The 20,544-nt window shown below is 40.7% G+C and overlaps 1 protein-coding gene across 1 annotated transcript; it reads left to right on the top strand.

Moving 5' to 3' along the window:
• Nucleotides 1-204: 204 nt before the first annotated feature.
• On the top strand, nt 205-20,181 carry tbx22 (T-box transcription factor 22; the record flags this gene model as incomplete). The annotated part of the gene is made up of 8 exons (XM_084196076.1): nt 205-361; nt 780-996; nt 2,405-2,506; nt 4,594-4,768; nt 5,815-5,979; nt 17,123-17,187; nt 17,297-17,382; nt 19,682-20,181. The coding sequence occupies 8 exons, from the start codon at nt 205-207 to the stop codon at nt 20,179-20,181; spliced, it is 1,467 nt and encodes a 488-aa protein (XP_084052202.1).
• Between the last annotated feature and the right edge of the window lie 363 nt (nt 20,182-20,544).

Genomic DNA, 20,544 nt, shown 5'->3' with positions numbered 1-20,544 from the left:
ATTTAGATGCATAGTGCGCGCGCCACGGAGCCATGGGAACTCACTGGGTCAATTAGCTGCGTCTCATAGCCACAAGAACAGAAGACAGACCGACAGACCGGGGGCTCGCGGAGGCCCTGGATGAGGCGGGAAAACGGAACAGCGCACGACAAGAGTGCAGCCTTCAGGACCCCGGAGAGAGGAGACTGACCGCCTTGCGCCAGGATGCAGGGTCTGAGCTCGCGAGCCCACGCTTTCTCGGTGGAAGCACTCGTCGGTAAAACGATCAAGAGGATGAAGGAGGAGAACGGGAAGGACTCGAGCTCACCGGGAGACACAGAGACGGAGACAAGCCCCGTTCGGCAGGAGACAGAGGAACAAGGTCGGTCGAAAAAACAGTACAGTGTAATGGAGTGTTATTTTTGCTTCTTCTGAGAAGCACTGTCCAAGTTGTAAAATAGAAAACAACAACTTGTTTTGTGGCCTTGTATTGAGTTAGTAGGACTATTGATGACGCATTCCTAGCGTTTTTCACTTCAATAGTTTATCAAATGTTTTCATTAAAGGAAACAGCTGAAAGCTTACACTTAAATGGAATCAAGCCAGTAGCATTCTACATGTTCAGGAGACAACAGTTCTAATGTATCAACATTTACATTACATTTATCAACAATATAGAATGTCTTAAACTGTTCCTTTACTCAAAAAAGTATGAAAAATGTATGCACTCACTAACTGTAAGTCGCTCTGGATAAGAGCGTCTGCTAAATGACTAAAATGTAAAATGTAAATGTAAAAAGATTACCCAAAGGACCAGAGAAGGAAGGCTGGTAACACGCCGAGAAGGCCGGGAGAGAGCGACTCTGAACCGGGGAGAGAAGAAAGGAGAAGACCGGGAGAGAGTGACTCTAACCCGGGTAGAGAGGAGAGAGAGGTCCGGGTGGAGCTCCAGGGGTCGGATCTGTGGACCAGGTTTCATGAGATTGGGACAGAGATGATCATTACCAAAGCGGGCAGGTAAAACTGACACCTTCACACGCCTACCAAACTGTCAAATTACAGACCTTCACACAAGCTAACTAAACTAGGTCAAACTCAGGCCTTTACACATTAACACACAGTAGCCAATACACTACACTATAGACCAACACTAATCAAACTGATTTACAGTATGAGGATAATAAACATGTTGCACTTGCAAAAACATACATTATACATTTTTGTCATTTAGCAGACGCTCTTATCCAGAGCGACTTACAGTTAGTGAGTGCATACATTTTTCATACTGGCACCCCGTGGGAAACGAACCCACAACCCTGGCGTTGCAAGCGCCATGCTCTACCAAATGAGCTACAGGACTATAGCCTATTATTTGATTGATGTTACGACATCTTTACAGCTATATCTACAGTTAGAGAAGGGTATTTTCGTTTTATAAGATGACAGAGAAATTAAATGTACAATTTACTGCAGCCTTTAAACTATTGAGTGTTTATTTATTTTCACCAATAGAAAGACCGTTTTTACACAGTTGAAAAACACAACAACAGTATGTGTAGGAGGGGAAAATGCCAAAAGGGCTTGTCAAGTAGTTATTTTACAGGGTCAGTACACCCCGTAAAAAAAAAATGAGGATACGTTTTTATCATTTTATAAAAGGCCATTGGAATTTTTTGAAATATTTTAGGGTTGCATTTTTTCATAGTAATTCTATAACTTTATATTATTTGACTCTTATCATATAATTAACAATTTGCATGCTTTATTCTTCAGGAATTGGAGCTCTGTTATTTTGTAATTACATTTATGGGTAATCTTGTAATTTAAACTCTTTGCATATTCTTTAACATTTTCACGATAACATTTTCATAAAAGCACGTTATTATATATCGGCTAAACATTTCATGACTTGTTATAAATTATATTATCTCTGTTGCTGCAAAGTTATTTTTAAACATTTGATGGTCGTTTTTATGAGAAGAGTAATACATCTCGTCAGAATGCCCTCGTGGCCTCAGAGTTTCACCTTGACTGAGGTCCGCAGCATCTCTTTCTCTGGTCTTACATTGCCAACGAATTTAACTGACGCATCAAAACACTGATTATTTATTTATTTACATTCATCAGACGCTCTTATCCAGAGAGATTTACAGGAGCAATTAGGGTTAAGTGCCTTGCTCAAGGCCACATAGACGGATGTTTCACGTAGTCGGCTCAGGGATTAGAACCAGCGACCTTCCGGTTAATGGCACAACGCTCTTAACCACTGAGCTACCTGCCGCCCCCTGATCGCTGCTTGTTTTATCAGTTCTCCACAGCAGTTGATATTTAATAACATTATGGATTAAATTAAATATGCTGTTATATGATGAGGATTTTAGCGCATGTATATCTACTTTAAACTCTGTGTGTGTGTTTTCTACAGGAGGATGTTCCCGTCCTTGCGCGTGAAGGTGCGTAACCTGGACCCGTGCCAGCAGTACTACATCGCCATGGACGTCATGCCCGTCGACTCCAAACGATACAGGTAGACCCTAAACGTATATGTAGCCTACAATTATAAATTGCACGAAAGGAAATTGTCTCCTATTTTAGAAACTTACTTTAAAACCAGCGCATTATTGCATTAATAGGTCTAGCCTACATGTATTTCCTTTGTTTCTTCATTTCTCTCAAATGAAGCTACAAACTCTACTCAATTTCTATACTGTAAATCAAACATTTTACCCAATTGGCCCAGCGTCGTCCGGATTTAGCCGGTGCAGGCCGTCATAGTAAATAAGAATTGGTTCTTGACTGACTTGCCTAGTTAAATAAAGGTAAAACAACTATAATAAAAAACAAACAATTCATGAGTACAGTGTGACAGCAGCGGTGCTTGGGTAAAATCACTGGGGAAGCCAAGCTAGGGGAAAAAAGCCATATTACAACCAATGTGTTGTGATAATTGCGTTGGTTGCTCTATAACCTGTCAGTTCATATGCCTTGCTACCGTGATAGGCCTAAGGCTGAGACAATAAGTTTCAAGTTTCAATGTCACATGCACAAGTACAGTGAAATGCTGTTCTTGCAAACTCAAAACCCATCAATGCAATAATTAATAACAATTTATTTCTAAAAAAAAACACACAAAAACAAGAGAATAAAAAATTAGAAATATTAAATAAACAATACCATAGTAAGTAAGCATACTATATACAGGAAATATTTAAAAAGTCAGTTCCAATACCATAGTAAGTAAATATCATGGTCAATCTAGTCAATATTTCAGAAATGTTCGGTCCACTAAACAACTATTGATTTAGAACACCGGAGAGTTACCGCAAGTTGCAAAGAAAACAGGAGCTGCCTCCACTATTCCAGCACCATTTCAACTTCAACATCATCAAATCACCTATACTTAGTCTAATACAGTGACAACTAAAAGATTCCAAAAACAATTTAGTAATCAATGTGAGCTAAATACTATGTGGCTGTCCATGGCACTGATTGCTGTGTGTGTTTAAGTAGAAAAAACATGTTGACTCACCCTACTTGTAGAGAAACACCAATGCCATCCTCCTCTTTCATATTGCCTAAACGCTCTATGACTCTGTCACACAGTACACCCTTTTAGTTTTGGTTGTCCTCGGCTACCTGACTAAAACACTTGCTCGCTAGCCTAACTTCCTTTCATGGGCAATGATTAGCCAGCTAGTTAACATTAGCCTTCTACATCTAGCTACATATTGAACTTCCATCCTCTCAGTCCAGGGGCACAATGTATTAATTAATGGTTGGATCAGAATTGCCGTTATAATCATTGGCCAGGAAGGAGAATTAAGTAAAACCACAAGTCCAACTCCCTGTCTCCATCCATGGCTAATTTAGGAAAAGGCCAATTGTAGCTAGCTGGCTAGCCACCGGAGGACAAAACACAATGAGATGCAACAATTCAATTTTGTTTTATGTCAATGAGGTTTGGCTTTTGATGTGAAATCCAAACTGGCTTCCGTAAAAAAAATTGTTTTGGTGTGCAAGGACCATTCACAGTTGAGTTCACTCAGTTTAGCTCAAAGCTGATTGGCTATTATTGTATAATTTATTTATCAAGGGAGGCCAAATGATTGCTGGCTTCCCTTGCATTTAATGCTAAGGGCGGCAACAATGTCATACTCTTTTTCGCCACACAGCATCAGATAGATGGGCTACACATACAGAGACAGAGGGGGCGCTGTTTCACTCACTCGGATGCTTTCTCCGGTGAGAGACATTCAGCAAATTAAAGGAACATTATGAAACACAGAGAGACGAAAGATACATTATTGTATATGTTTTTTCCCTTAATCTTGGCAATTTTTTTTGGGTAAGCCTGGCTTTCCTTAGCATCCATGAATACACGCCACTGGAGGGTGAAGGGGTATATAAAATACAGCCTAAATATAGTGACAAAAATGTTTGACTTAGAAAGTCAGTTACTTCAGGCCAAACTCTTATGGCATAGCTTTGTAAGAGGAGAACTCTGTGGTCACAACTCATTATTAGTCTTTTCACCTGTTGTTGGTGAAGCCAACTTCTCAACTCTGTGTGGACAATAGAGTGGAAGTAGTGGATATTGTTTTCTGTTGTATTCAGGTATGTGTACCACAGCTCCCAGTGGATGGTGGCGGGAAACACAGACCACTCGTGCATCGCGCCTCGCCTTTACCTGCACCCCGACTCCCCGTGCGTGGGCGAGACTTGGATGCGTCAGGTGATCAGCTTCGACCGGGTCAAACTGACTAACAACGAGATGGAGGACAAGGGACACGTAGGTCACGTCTCTATTTCTGGTCTACTATCATTTCACCTGCTATGTTCTATTACAATCTGACTGCTAATCTATATGACTTTATTACACATGGCTGGAATGCTGTTTTAGCCAATCAGCATCCAGGATCCAAACTACCAGGTTTAGAAATACTATTATAATCCGGGTAGTGTGGGTCCTGGATGCTGATTGGCTGAAAGCCGTGGTATATCAGACAACATACCATGGGTATGATGCAACATTTTCTAATAATGTTGTTAACCAGTTTATAATATAATGACTTGTTTACTGTTCCAAGAATGTTGGTAACCAGTTTAAAATAGAATGACTTGTTTAGTGTTCTAATAATGCTGGTAACTAGTTTATAATAGAATGACTTGTTTAGTGTTCTAATAATGCTGGTAACTAGTTTATAATAGAATGACTTGTTTAGTGTTCTAATAATGCTGGTAATTAGTTTATAATAGAATGACTTGTTTAGTGTTCTAATAATGCTGGTAACTAGTTTATAATAGAATGACCCTAACCCTAACCCTAGTTTCTAATAGCAATAAGGCTCCTCTGGGGTTTGTGGTATGTGGCCAATATATCATGACTAAGGGCTGTATCCAGGGAGTCCACGTTGCCCTTAGCCATGGTGTTTCGGCCATATACAACACCTCCTTAATGCTTAATATATTCTATCACTGTATTTTATGGGTCAAGAGCAAACAATTTACTGAAAGAGGTTTCGAACTATCTGAGAAGAGAAACAGTTTTGTTAGAAAAAAGGCTATAGTCACGATGAAAGTTCTTTTAAAATGGCTACTGAATGGTGATGATGTTTGGTATGTTTGTCTGGGATTTGGGGGTTGTTATTGGTTGACCTGCTCTAAGGTCTGCACATCTTACAGACTGTATTTAATGACAGTTGGTTGTTATATAATCATGTATGAAGTTCAGAAACCTCCTAAACACAACATACATGACCAAAATGCATGTAATATCTATGTTGTGCTGATTGACATCACATTGCCATCCTTCTCTAAACAACTCTCTTGGTCCAGATCATTCTACAGTCGATGCATAAGTACAAGCCTCGCGTCCATGTGATCCGCCACGACCCCCGGCTGGACCTATCAAAGATCCCTTCGCTGCCAACTGAGGGTATGGCCAGCTTCTCCTTCCCAGAGACAGAGTTCACCACCGTGACAGCCTATCAGAACCAACAGGTACATACTGTCAGCAAGTCAGAACCAATAGGTACTGCCTTAACCAATCAGAACCAACAGACAGTTACTGTGTCAGCCAATCAGAACACACAATCAGAACCAATAGGTAGTTAACTTAGTTATTGACAATATGAATGATGATTACTGCTAACACAGTAGAATGGATCAGGAGGACTGGCTTCACTGTGGTCTAAACTAGAAACTCAGTAGAATAGATCAGGAGGACTGGCTTCGCTGTGGTCTAAACTAGAAACTCAGTAGAATGGATCAGGAGGACTGGCTTCACTGTGGTCTAAACTAGAAACTCAGTAGAATGGATCAGGAGGACTGGCTTCACTGTGGTCTAAATTAGAAATTCAGTAGAATGGATCAGGAGGACTGGCTTCGCTGTGGTCTAAACTAGAAACTCAGTAGAATAGATCAGGAGGACTGGCTTCACTGTGGTCTAAACTAGAACCTCAGTAGAATGGATCAGGAGGACTGGCTTCACTGTGGTCTAAACTAGAAACTCAGTAGAATGGATCAGGAAGACTGGCTTCACTGTGGTCTAAACTAGAAACTCAGTAGAATGGATCAGGAAGACTGGCTTCACTGTGGTCTAAACTAGAAACTCAGTAGAATGGATCAGGAGGACTGGCTTCACTGTGGTCTAAACTAGAAACTCAGTAGAATGGATCAGGAGGACTGGCTTCGCTGTGGTCTAAACTAGAAACTCAGTAGAATGGATCAGGAGGACTGGCTTCACTGTGGTCTAAACTAGAACCTCAGTAGAATGGATCAGGAGGACTGGCTTCACTGTGGTCTAAACTAGAAACTCAGTAGAATGGATCAGGAGGACTGGCTTCGCTGTGGTCTAAACTAGAAACTCAGTAAAAATGGATCAGGAGGACTGGCTTCGCTGTGGTCTAAACTAGAAACTCAGTAGAATGGATCAGGAGGACTGGCTTCACTGTGGTCTAAACTAGAACCTCAGTAGAATGGATCAGGAGGACTGGCTTCACTGTGGTCTAAACTAGAAACTCAGTAGAATGGATCAGGAGGACTGGCTTCGCTGTGGTCTAAACTAGAAACTCAGTAAAAATGGATCAGGAGGACTGGCTTCGCTGTGGTCTAAACTAGAAACTCAGTAGAATGGATCAGGAGGACTGGCTTCACTGTGGTCTAAACTAGAAACTCAGTAGAATGGATCAGGAGGACTGGCTTCGCTGTGGTCTAAACTAGAAACTCAGTAGAATGGATCAGGAGGACTGGCTTCACTGTGGTCTAAACTAGAACCTCAGTAGAATGGATCAGGAGGACTGGCTTCACTGTGGTCTAAACTAGAAACTCAGTAGAATGGATCAGGAGGACTGGCTTCGCTGTGGTCTAAACTAGAAACTCAGTAGAATGCATCAGGAGGACTGGCTTCGCAGTGGTCTAAATTAGAAACTCAGTAGAATGGATCAGGAGGACTGGCTGTGTGTGTGTGTGTGTCTGTGTGTGTCTGTGTGTGTGTTTGTGTGTCTGTGTGTGTTTGTTTGTGTGTCTGTGTGTGTGTGTGTGTGTGTGTGTGTGTGTGTCTGTGTGTGTGTCTGTGTGTGTGTGTGTGTGTGTGTCTGTGTGTGTGTCTGTGTGTGTGTTTGTGTGCGTGTGTGTGTGTGTCTGTGTGTGTGTGTGTGTGTGTGTGTGTGTGTGTGTGTGTGTGTGTGTGTCTGTGTGTGTGTGTGTGTGTGTGTGTGTGTGTCTGTGTGTGTGTGTGTGTGTGTGTGTGTGTGTGTGTGTGTGTGTGTGTCTGTGTGACCGTGGTGTTGGCTGTGGTCCCTGCAGTAACAGAAGTCTATCGGGGATTGGCAGCAGCTCTCTTCATCAGGGTCCGCTTCACTAATGCTGGACGTGTAATAATATAGAAACACACACAGACACCATCATGGTCTGTTTTACCATAGCTCCTACTAAACCAAGCTAAGGACAGTGACTGTGGAAACCATAGCTCCTACTAAACCAAGCTCAGGACAGTGACTGTGGAAACCATAGCTCTTACTAAACCAAGCTCAGGACAGTGACTGTGGAAACCATAGCTCCTACTAAACCAAGCTCAGGACAGTGACTGTGGAAACCATAGCTCTTACTAAACCAAGCTCAGGACAGTGACTGTGGAAACCATAGCTCCTACTAAACCAAGCTCAGGACATTATTCTAGAGACCAGAGAGTGACCAGGCTGGCTAAGGATGGCTGACTGTCAAACACCAACACACTCCTTGTGTGTGTGTGTGTATGTGTATGTGTGTATGTGTGTGTGTGTGTTTGTGTGTGTGTGTGTGTGTGTGTGTATGTATTTGTGTGTGTGTTCGAGTGTGTTCGAGTGGGTTCGAGTGTGTTCGAGTGTGTGTGTGTTCGGGTGTGTGTGTGTCCTGTTTGAAATGGCTGGCTGCCAAGGTGGCTGTAAGGATTTGTAATCCCAGAGGGTGTGGCCTACAGCCTCCAGCTCCCAGCAGCCCTCAGCTCAGCGCTATAAACGGACTGAGGAGGTTGTTGTTGTCTTAACAGCTCACGCCTCCAAACACCTTACATGACTAATAACATGACATCACTGTAGCTACATTACTGCTATCATCACATCACTGTATATTACTACTATCATCACATCACTGTATATTACTACTATCATCACATCACTGTAGCTACATTACTACTATCATCACATCACTGTATTTACATTACTACTATCATCACATCACTATAGCTACATTACTACTATCACCACATCACTGTAGCTACATTACTACTATCATCACATCACTGTAGCTACATTACTACTATCATCACATCACTGTAGCTACATTACTACTATCATCACATCACTGTAGCTACATTACTACTATCATCACATCACTGTAGCTACATTACCACTATCATCACATCACTGTAGCTACATTACTACTATCATCACATCACTGTATATTACTAATATATTCACATCACTATAGCTACATTACTACTATCATCACATCACTGTAGCTACATTACTACTATCATCACATCACTGTAGCTACATTACTGCTATCATCACATCACTGTATATTACTACTATCATCACATCACTGTATATAACTACTATCATCACATCACTGTAGCTACATTACTACTATCATCACATCACTGTATTTACATTACTACTATCATCACATCACTATAGCTACATTACTACTATCACCACATCACTGTAGCTACATTACTACTATCATCACATCACTGTAGCTACATTACTACTATCATCACATCACTGTAGCTACATTACTACTATCATCACATCACTGTATATTACTAATATATTCACATCACTATAGCTACATTACTACTATCATCACATCACTGTATATTACTATTATATTCACATCAATGTAGCTACATTACTACTATCATCACATCACTGTATATTACTACTATCATCACATCACTGTATATTACTACTATATTCACATCACTATAGCTACATTACTACTATCATCACATCACTGTAGCTACATTACTACTATAATCACATCACTGTAGCTACATTACTACTATCATCACATCACTGTATATTACTACTATTATCACATCACTGTATATTACTACTATCATCACATCACTGTAGCTACATTACTACTATCATCACATCACTGTATTTACATCACTACTATCACCACATCACTGTAGCTACATTACTACTATCATCACATCACTGTAGCTGCATTACTACTATCATCACATCACTGTAGCTACATTACTACTATCATCACATCACTGTAGCTACATTACTACTATCATCACATCACTGTAGCTACATTACTACTATCATCACATCACTGTAGCTACATTACTACTATCATCACATCACTGTATATTACTAATATATTCACATCACTATAGCTACATAACTACTATCATCACATCACTGTATATTACTACTATATTCACATCAATGTAGCTACATTACTACTATCATCACATTACTGTATATTACTACTATCATCACATCACTGTATATTACTACTATATTCACATCACTATAGCTACATTACTACTATCATCACATCACTGTAGCTACATTACTACTATAATCACATCACTGTAGCTACATTACTACTATCATCACATCACTGTATTTACATTACTACTATATTCACATCACTATAGCTAAATTACTACTATACTCACATCACTTTAGCTACATTACTACTATCATCACATCACTGTATTTACATTACTACTATATTCACATCACTATAGCTACATTACTACTATATTCATATCACTGTAACTACATTACTACTATCATCACATCACTGTATATTACTACTATCATCACATCACTATAGCTACATTACTACTATCATCATATCACTGTATATTACTACTATCATCACATCACTGTATATTACTACTATCATCACATCGCTGTATATTACTACTATCATCACATCACTATAGCTACATTACTACTATCATCACATCACTGTATTTACATTACTACTATCAACACATCACTATAGCTACATTACTACTATCATCACATCACTGTAGCTACATTACTACTATCATCACATCACTGTAGCTACATTACTACTATCATCACATCACTGTAGCCACATTACTACTATCATCACATCACTGTAGCTACATTAATACTATCATCACATCACTGTAGCTACATTACTACTATATTTACATCACTGTATTTACATTACTACTATCATCACATCACTGTAGCTACATTACCACTATCATCACATCACTGTAGCTACATTACTACTATCATCACATCACTGTAGCTACATTACTACTATCATCACATCCTGTAGCTACATTACTACTATCATCACATCACTGTAGCTACATTACTACTATCATCACATCACTGTATATTACTAATATATTCACATCAATGTAGCTACATTACTACTATCATCACATCACTGTATATTACTACTATATTCACATCAATGTAGCTACATTACTACTATCATCACATCACTGTATATTACTATTATCATCACATCACTGTATATTACTACTATATTCACATCACTATAGCTACATTACTACTATCATCACATCACTGTAGCTACATTACTACTATAATCACATCACTGTAGCTACATTACTACTATCATCACATCACTGTATTTACATTACTACTATATTCACATCACTATAGCTACATTACTACTATAATCACATCACTGTAGCTACATTACTACTATCATCACATCACTGTATTTACATTACTACTATATTCACATCACTATAGCTACATTACTACTATATTCATATCACTGTAACTACATTACTACTATCATCACATCACTGTATATTACTACTATCATCACATCACTATAGCTACATTACTACTATCATCATATCACTGTATATTACTACTATCATCACATCACTGTATATTACTACTATCATCACATCACTGTATATTACTACTATCATCACATCACTGTAGCTACATTACTACTATCATCACATCACTGTAGCTACATTACTACTATAATCACATCACTGTAGCTACAGTACTGCTATCATCACATCACTGTATATAACTACTATCATCACATCACTGTATATTACTACTATATTCACATCACTGTACATTACTAATATCATCACATCACTGTAGCTACATTACTACTATCATCACATCACTGTAGCTACATTACTACTATCATCACATCACTGTAGCTACATTACTACTATATTCACATCACTGTAACTACATTACTACTATATTCACATCACTATAGCTACATTACTACTATCATGATGTCACTGTAGCTACATTACTACTATCATCATATCAGTGTATATTACTACTATCATCACATCACTGTAGCTACATTACTACTATATTCACATCCCTGTAGCTACATTACTACTATCATCACATCACTGTAACTACATTACTACTATCATCACATCACTATAGCTACATTACTACTATCATCACATCACTGTATTAACATTACTACTATATTCACATCACTATAGCTACATTACTACTATATTCATATCACTGTAACTACATTACTACTATCATCACATCACTGTATATTACTACTATCATCACATCACTATAGCTACATTATTACTATCATCATATCACTGTATATTACTACTATCATCACATCACTGTATATTACTACTATCATCACATCACTGTAGCTACATTACTACTATCATCACATCACTGTATATTACTACTATCATCACATCACTATAGCTACATTACTACTATCATCATATCACTGTATATTACTACTATCATCACATCACTGTATATTACTACTATCATCACATCGCTGTATATTACTACTATCATCATATCACTATAGCTACATTACTACTATCATCACATCACTGTATTTACATTACTACTATCAACACATCACTATAGCTACATTACTACTATCATAACATCAATGTAGCTACATTACTACTATCATCACATCACTGTAGCTACATTGCTACTATCATCACATCACTGTAGCTACATTACTACTATCATCACATCACTGTAGCTACATTACTACTATCATCACATCACTGTAGCTACATTACTACTATATTTACATCACTGTATTTACATTACTACTATCATCACATCACTGTAGCTACATTACTACTATCATCACATCACTGTAGCTACATTACTACTATCATCACATCACTGTAGCTACATTACTACTATCATCACATCACTGTATATTACTAATATATTCACATCAATGTAGCTACATTACTACTATCATCACATCACTGTATATTACTACTATATTCACATCAATGTAGCTACATTACTACTATCATCACATCACTGTATATTACTACTATCATCACATCACTGTATATTACTACTATATTCACATCACTATAGCTACATTACTACTATCATCACATCACTGTAGCTACATTACTACTATAATCACATCACTGTAGCTACATTACTACTATCATCACATCACTGTATTTACATTACTACTATATTCACATCACTATAGCTACATTATTACTATAATCACATCACTGTAGCTACATTACTACTATCATCACATCACTGTATTTACATTACTACTATATTCACATCACTATAGCTACATTACTACTATATTCATATCACTGTAACTACATTACTACTATCATCACATCACTGTATATTACTACTATCATCACATCACTATAGCTACATTACTACTATCATCATATCACTGTATATTACTACTATCATCACATCACTGTATATTACTACTATCATCACATCACTGTATATTACTACTATCATCACATCACTGTAGCTACATTACTACTATCATCACATCACTGTAGCTACATTACTACTATAATCACATCACTGTAGCTACAGTACTGCTATCATCACATCACTGTATATAACTACTATCATCACATCACTGTATATTACTACTATATTCACATCACTGTACATTACTAATATCATCACATCATTGTAGCTACATTACTACTATCATCACATCACTGTAGCTACATTACTACTATCATCACATCACTGTAGCTACATTACTACTATATTCACATCACTGTAACTACATTACTACTATATTCACATCACTATAGCTACATTACTACTATCATGATGTCACTGTAGCTACATTACTACTATCATCATATCAGTGTATATTACTACTATCATCACATCACTGTAGCTACATTACTACTATATTCACATCCCTGTAGCTACATTACTACTATCATCACATCACTGTAACTACATTACTACTATCATCACATCACTGTAGCTACATTACTACTATCATCACATCACTGTATTAACATTACTACTATATTCACATCACTATAGCTACATTACTACTATATTCATATCACTGTAACTACATTACTACTATCATCACATCACTGTATATTACTACTATCATCACATCACTATAGCTACATTATTACTATCATCATATCACTGTATATTACTACTATCATCACATCACTGTATATTACTACTATCATCACATCACTCTAGCTACATTACTACTATCATCACATCACTGTAGCTACATTACTACTATAATCACGTCACTGTAGCTACAGTACTGCTATCATCACATCACTGTATATTACTACTATCATCACATCACTGTATATTACTACTATATTCACATCACTGTACATCACTACTATCATCACATCACTGTAGCTACATTACTACTATCATCACATCACTGTAGCTACATTACTACTATCATCACATCACTGTAGCTACATTACTACTATCATCACATTACTGTAGCTACATTACTAATATCATCACATCACTGTAGCTACATTACTACTATCATCACATCACTGTAGCTACATTACTACTATCATCACATCACTGTAGCTACATTACTACTATCATCACATCACTGTAGCTACATTACTACTATCATCACATCACTGTATATTACTTCTATATTCACATCACTGTAGCTACATTACTACTATCATCACATCACTGTAGCTACATTACTACTATCATCACATCACTGTAGCTACATTACTACTATCATGATGTCACTGTAGCTACATTACTACTATCATCACATCACTGTAGCTACATTACTACTATATTTACATCACTGTATTTACACTACTACTATCATCACATCACTGTAGCTACATTACTACTATATTCACATCACTATAGCTACATTACTACTATCATCACATCACTATAGCTACATTACTACTATCATCACATCACTATAGCTACATTACTACTATCATCACATCACTGTAGCTACATTACTACTATCATGATGTCACTGTAGCTACATTACTACTATCATCACATCACTATAGCTACATTACTACTATCATCACATCACTGTAGCTACATTACTACTATCATCACATCGGTGTATATTACTACTATCATCACATCACTGTAGCTACATTACTACTATATTCACATCACTGTATATTACTACTATCATCACATCACTGTATATTACTACTATCATCACATCACTGTACATTGCTACTATCATCACATCACTGTACATTACTACAATCAGATCAGCAGGGTCAAATAATAATCACAGTGGTTGTAGACAGGTCAGTACCTCAGGAGTAAATGTCAGTTGGCTTTTCATAGCCGATCATTCAGAGTTCAATACAGCAGGTGCGGAAGAGAGAGTTGAAAACAGCAGGTCTGGGACAAGGTAGCACGTCCGGTGAACAGGTCAGGGTTCCCTAGCTGCAGGCAGAACAGTTGAAACTGGAGCAGCAGCACGACCAGGTGGACTGGGGACAGCCAGGAGTCATCAGGCCAGGTAGTCCTGAGGCATGGTCCTAGGGCTCAGATCCTCCGGGAGGGAAGGGGGAGAGAGAGAATTAGAGGGAGCATACTTAAATTCACACAGGACACCAGATAAGACAGGAAAATAACACCAGATATAACAGACTGACCCTAGCCCCCCGGCACATAGACTATTGCAGCATAGATACTGGAGGCTGAGACAGGGGGGGTCGGGAGACACTGTGGCCCCGTCCGACAATTCCCCCGGACAGGGCCAACCAGGCAGGATATAACCCCACCCACTTTGCCAAAGCACAGCCCCCACACCACTAGAGGGATATCAACAGACCACCAACCTACTACCCTGAGACAAGGCTGAGTATAGCCCACGAAGATCTCCTCCACTGCATGAGCCAGAGGGGGAGCAAAACCGGACAGGAAGATCACGTCTGTGACTCAACCCACTCAAGTGACGCACCCCTCCTAGGGACGGCATGGAAAGCACCAGTAAGCCAGTGACTCAGCCCCCGTAACAGGGTCAGAGGCAGAGAATCCCAGTGGAGAGAGTGGAGCCGGCCAGGCAGAGACAGCAAGGGCAGTTCGTCTCTCCAGTGCCTTGCCGTTCACCTTTGCACCCCTGGGCCAGACTACACTCAATCATAGGACCTACTGAAGAGACGAGTCTTCAGTAAAGACTTAAAGGTCGAGACCGAGTCTGCGTCTCTCACATGGATAGGAAGACCATTCCATAAACATGGAGCTCTATAGGAGAAAGCCCTGCCTCCAGCTGTTTGCTTAGAAATCCTAGGGCCAATAAGGAGGCCTGCTTCTTGTGATGATCTCCTTCCAGACAGACATCAGGGACTGTAACATACTCTGTTTCACAGAATCATGGCTCTCTGCGGATATACTGTCCTTGTCCATACAGCCAGCTGGGTTCTCAGTACATCTCGCAGACAGGAATCAAAAACTCTCCAGGAAGAAGAAAGGCGGAGGTGTATTTTTTATGATTAACTATTCATGGTGTGATTGTGGTAACGTACAGGAACTCAAATCCTTTTGTACACCCGACCTAGAATACCTCAATCAAATGCCTCCCGAGATAATTATTTTCGGTCATCGTCACAGACGTGTATTTTCCCCCTCAAGGAACTGCACTGGACTTTGTGCAAACTGGAAACCGCATATCCTGAGGCCGCATTTATTGTAGCTGGGGACTTTAATAAAGCAAATCTAAGGAAAACGCTACTGAAGTTCTATCAACACATTGCCTGCAGTACGCTTCAAAAACTCTCAACCATTGTTACTGTCCCTTCTGGGATGGCTACAAGGCCCTCCCCTGCCCTCCAGAGTTGGCTCTGAGAATAACATTGACATATACACACACAAAAAAAAACATGGATAGATGCCGGCATTCGCGCAAAACTGAAAGCGTGAACCACCGCATTTAACCACGGCAAGGAATATGGTTGAATTCAAACAGTCCAGTTATGCCCTCTGTAAGGCAATCAAACAGGCCAAACATCAGTACAGACACAACGGCTCAGACACGAGACGTATGTGGCACAGACTCCAGACAATCATGGAATACAAAGGGAAAACCAGCCATGTTGCAGATGCCGATTTCTTACTTCCGGACAAGCTAAACAGCTTCTTCATTCACTTAGAGGATAACACAGTGCCGCCGACACGGGCCGCTCCCTAGGACTGTGAGCTCTCCTTCCCTGACCCCTGCTACTGGGGTCACTGTGACCAGGCAGTGACTGTGGAAACCATAGCTCCTACTAAACCATGTAGGTCATATTCCTATCCCTCTGCCTGTCCTGATCTTTTGTTTGTGCTGTCAGATCACCAAGCTGAAGATTGACAGGAACCCGTTCGCTAAGGGCTTCAGAGATCCAGGCCGGAACAGGTAAACAAACACTGCTATAGATAAACACTTTGTTAGAGCATCTACATCACACCTTATTCTCTATATAGTGCACTATTGTAACACTTCTGATCCCGCTCTCTCTGTGTAGGGGTGTGTTGGATGGGCTGCTGGAGTCCTATCCCTGGAGAAATCCCCTCAGTCTGGAGTTGAAACCTTTTACTCTACAGCTGCAAGGTGACTGGCTACTGACAGACCTACTGACAGACCTACTGACAGACCTACTGACAGACCTACTGACAGACCCACTGACAGACCTACTGACAGACCTACTGACCTACTGACAGACCTACTGAGCTACTGACAGACCTACTGACAGACCTACTGACAGACCTACTGACAGACCCACTGACAGACCTACTCACAGACCTACTGACAGACCTACTGACCTACTGACAGACCTACTGACAGACCCACTGACCTACTGACAGACCTACTGACAGACCTACTGACCTACTGACAGACCTACTGACAGACCTACTGACTGACCTACTGACAGACCTACTGACAGACCTACTGACAGACCTACTGACAGACCTACTGACAGACCCACTGACAGACCTACTGACAGACCTACTGACAGACCTACTGACCTACTGACAGACCTACTGACAGACCTACTGACAGACCCACTGACAGACCTACTCACAGACCTACTGACAGACCTACTGACCTACTGACAGACCTACTGACAGACCTACTGACTGACCTACTGACAGACCTACTGACATACCTACTGACAGACCTACTGACAGACCTACTGACAGACCCACTGACCTACTGACAGACCTACTGACAGACCTACTGACTGACCTACTGACAGACCTACTGACAGACCTACAGACCTACTGACAGACCTACTGACAGACCTACTGACCTACTGACAGACCTACTGACAGACCTACTGACTGACCTACTGACAGACCTACTGACATACCTACTGACAGACCTACTGACAGACCTACTGACAGACCCACTGACCTACTGACAGACCTACTGACAGACCTACTGACTGACCTACTGACAGACCTACTGACAGACCCACTGACCTACTGACAGACCTACTGACAGACCTACTGACTGACCCACTGACAGACCTACTGACAGACCCACTGACAGACCTACTGACAGACCTACTGACAGACCTACTGACCTACTGACAGACCTACTGACAGACCCACTGACAGACCTACTGACAGACCTACTGAGCTACTGACAGACCTACTGACAGACCTACTGACAGACCTACTGACAGACCCACTGACAGACCTACTCACAGACCTACTGACAGACCTACTGACAGACCCACTGACCTACTGACAGACCTACTGACAGACCTACTGACAGACCTACTGACAGACCTACTGACTGCCCTACTGACAGACCTACTGACCTACTGACAGACCTACTGACAGACCTACTGACTGACCCACTGACAGACCTACTGACATACCTACTGACAGACCTACTGACCTACTGACAGACCTACTGACAGACCTACTGATAGACCTACTGACCTACTGACCTACTGACAGACCTACTGACAGACCTACTGACCTACTGACAGACCTACAGACAGACCTACTGACAGACCCACTGACCTACTCCAACACTCATTATCACATTAATAACCCTAACAACAACACTGATTATTACATGAATAACCCTAACTCCAACAACAACACTGATTATTACATTAATAACCCTAACTCCAACAACAACACTGATTATTACATTCATAACCCTAACACTAACAACAACACTGATTATATTACATTCAGAACCCTAACACTAACAACAACACCGATTATTACATTAATAACCCTAACAACAACACTGATTATTACATTCAGAACCCTAACACTAACAACAACACCGATTATTACATTAATAACCCTAACAACAACACTGATTATTACATTCAGAACCCTAACACTAACAACAACACCGATTATTACATTAATAACCCTAACAACAACACTGATTATTACATTCAGAAACCTAACACTAACAACAACACTGATTATTACATTCTCTAACAACAACACACAGACAGCTAACTACAACACTATTCATTGTTTTAATAATAACAATACTGTTAACTCAATCACAGACAATACACTGTACAATACAACTCTAGTTATGGTTTTTAATCCAACTCTAGTTATGGTTATGGGCGGCAGGGAGCTTAGTGGTTAAGAGCGTTGTGCCAGTAACCGAAAGGTCGCTGGTTCTAATCCCCGAGCCGACTAGGTGAAAAATCTGTCGATGTGCCCTTGAGCAAGGCACTTAACCCTAATCGCTCTGGATAAGAGCGTCTGCTAAATGACTAAAATGTAATGGTTGTTAATTTAACTCTAGTTATGATTGTTAATCTAACTCTAGTTATGGTTGTTAATCTAACTGTAGTTATGGTTGTTCATCTAACAAAAGGTATGGTTGTTAATCTTGTTGTGTTGTCTTGTTGTCTCATCAGGAGGGAGCTGTGGGTCTCCAGGCAACTGCACTTCTCCTCTGAAGAGCCTTGTCCCTCTCTCCTGTCCTCCATCCTCTCACCCCTTCACCCTCTCCTCCTTCTCCTGCCCCGACACCAGCCTGCACTCCTTCAGTATTCCCCTCTGCTGCAAGACCTCCCCCTTCTCCCCCTTCTCCCCCATCTCCCCCTTGCCGGCCAGACCCTACCCCTCCCCCCGGCGTTACTCCCCCCTGCCTCTCGTCCTCTCGGCCCTGCAGGGGAAGAAGGCTTCAGGCTGCAGTGCTCTGTGTCTTCAGGGGGGCGTTCCCGGACATCCTCCCAGCCTGCAGCCACACCCCCTACAGGCCCCTCCCTCTCCCCTGTACTGTCTACACCGCTCCAGTCTACCCATCAACGCTCCCCTCGCTGCTCTCTCACGCCACGCCAAACTGGCTGACAGCACCACGGACTGTCTGCTACACCAAGCTCCCTGGCACACCACCATCAACCACTGCCTCTGACCTCTGACCCCTGACCTTTAACCCCTGACCCCTGACCCCTGACCCCTGACCCCTGACCTCTGACCTCTGACCCCTGACCTCTGACCCCTAGCCCCTGACCCCTGACCCCTGACCCTACATTTCCCTTACCCAAACCTAGCCTCAACACGTAGCCCTTATCCTGGAAACCACAGCACTGTCTCCTGCGCCAGAGAGATGGGAGAATTAGAGGGACCATTCAGTATGTTCTGGACAGACCATCACCATCTACTAAAGCTGTATCAGACCGTCATCTACTTTATGTTATATTTCGTAACTTTTCCTACCCTTCTGCTTTAGCTCTGACTGGTTTCTTTCAGCTGCAGAGTCCAAATGTTGTTTTCT

Source organism: Coregonus lavaretus, assembly GCF_964263955.1.
Source record: "Coregonus lavaretus genome assembly, contig: HAP1_SCAFFOLD_273, whole genome shotgun sequence".
NCBI lineage: Eukaryota > Metazoa > Chordata > Actinopteri > Salmoniformes > Salmonidae > Coregonus > Coregonus lavaretus.
Note: the sequence above shows the minus strand (reverse complement) of the source record. Positions and strands in the feature narration are given on the sequence as shown.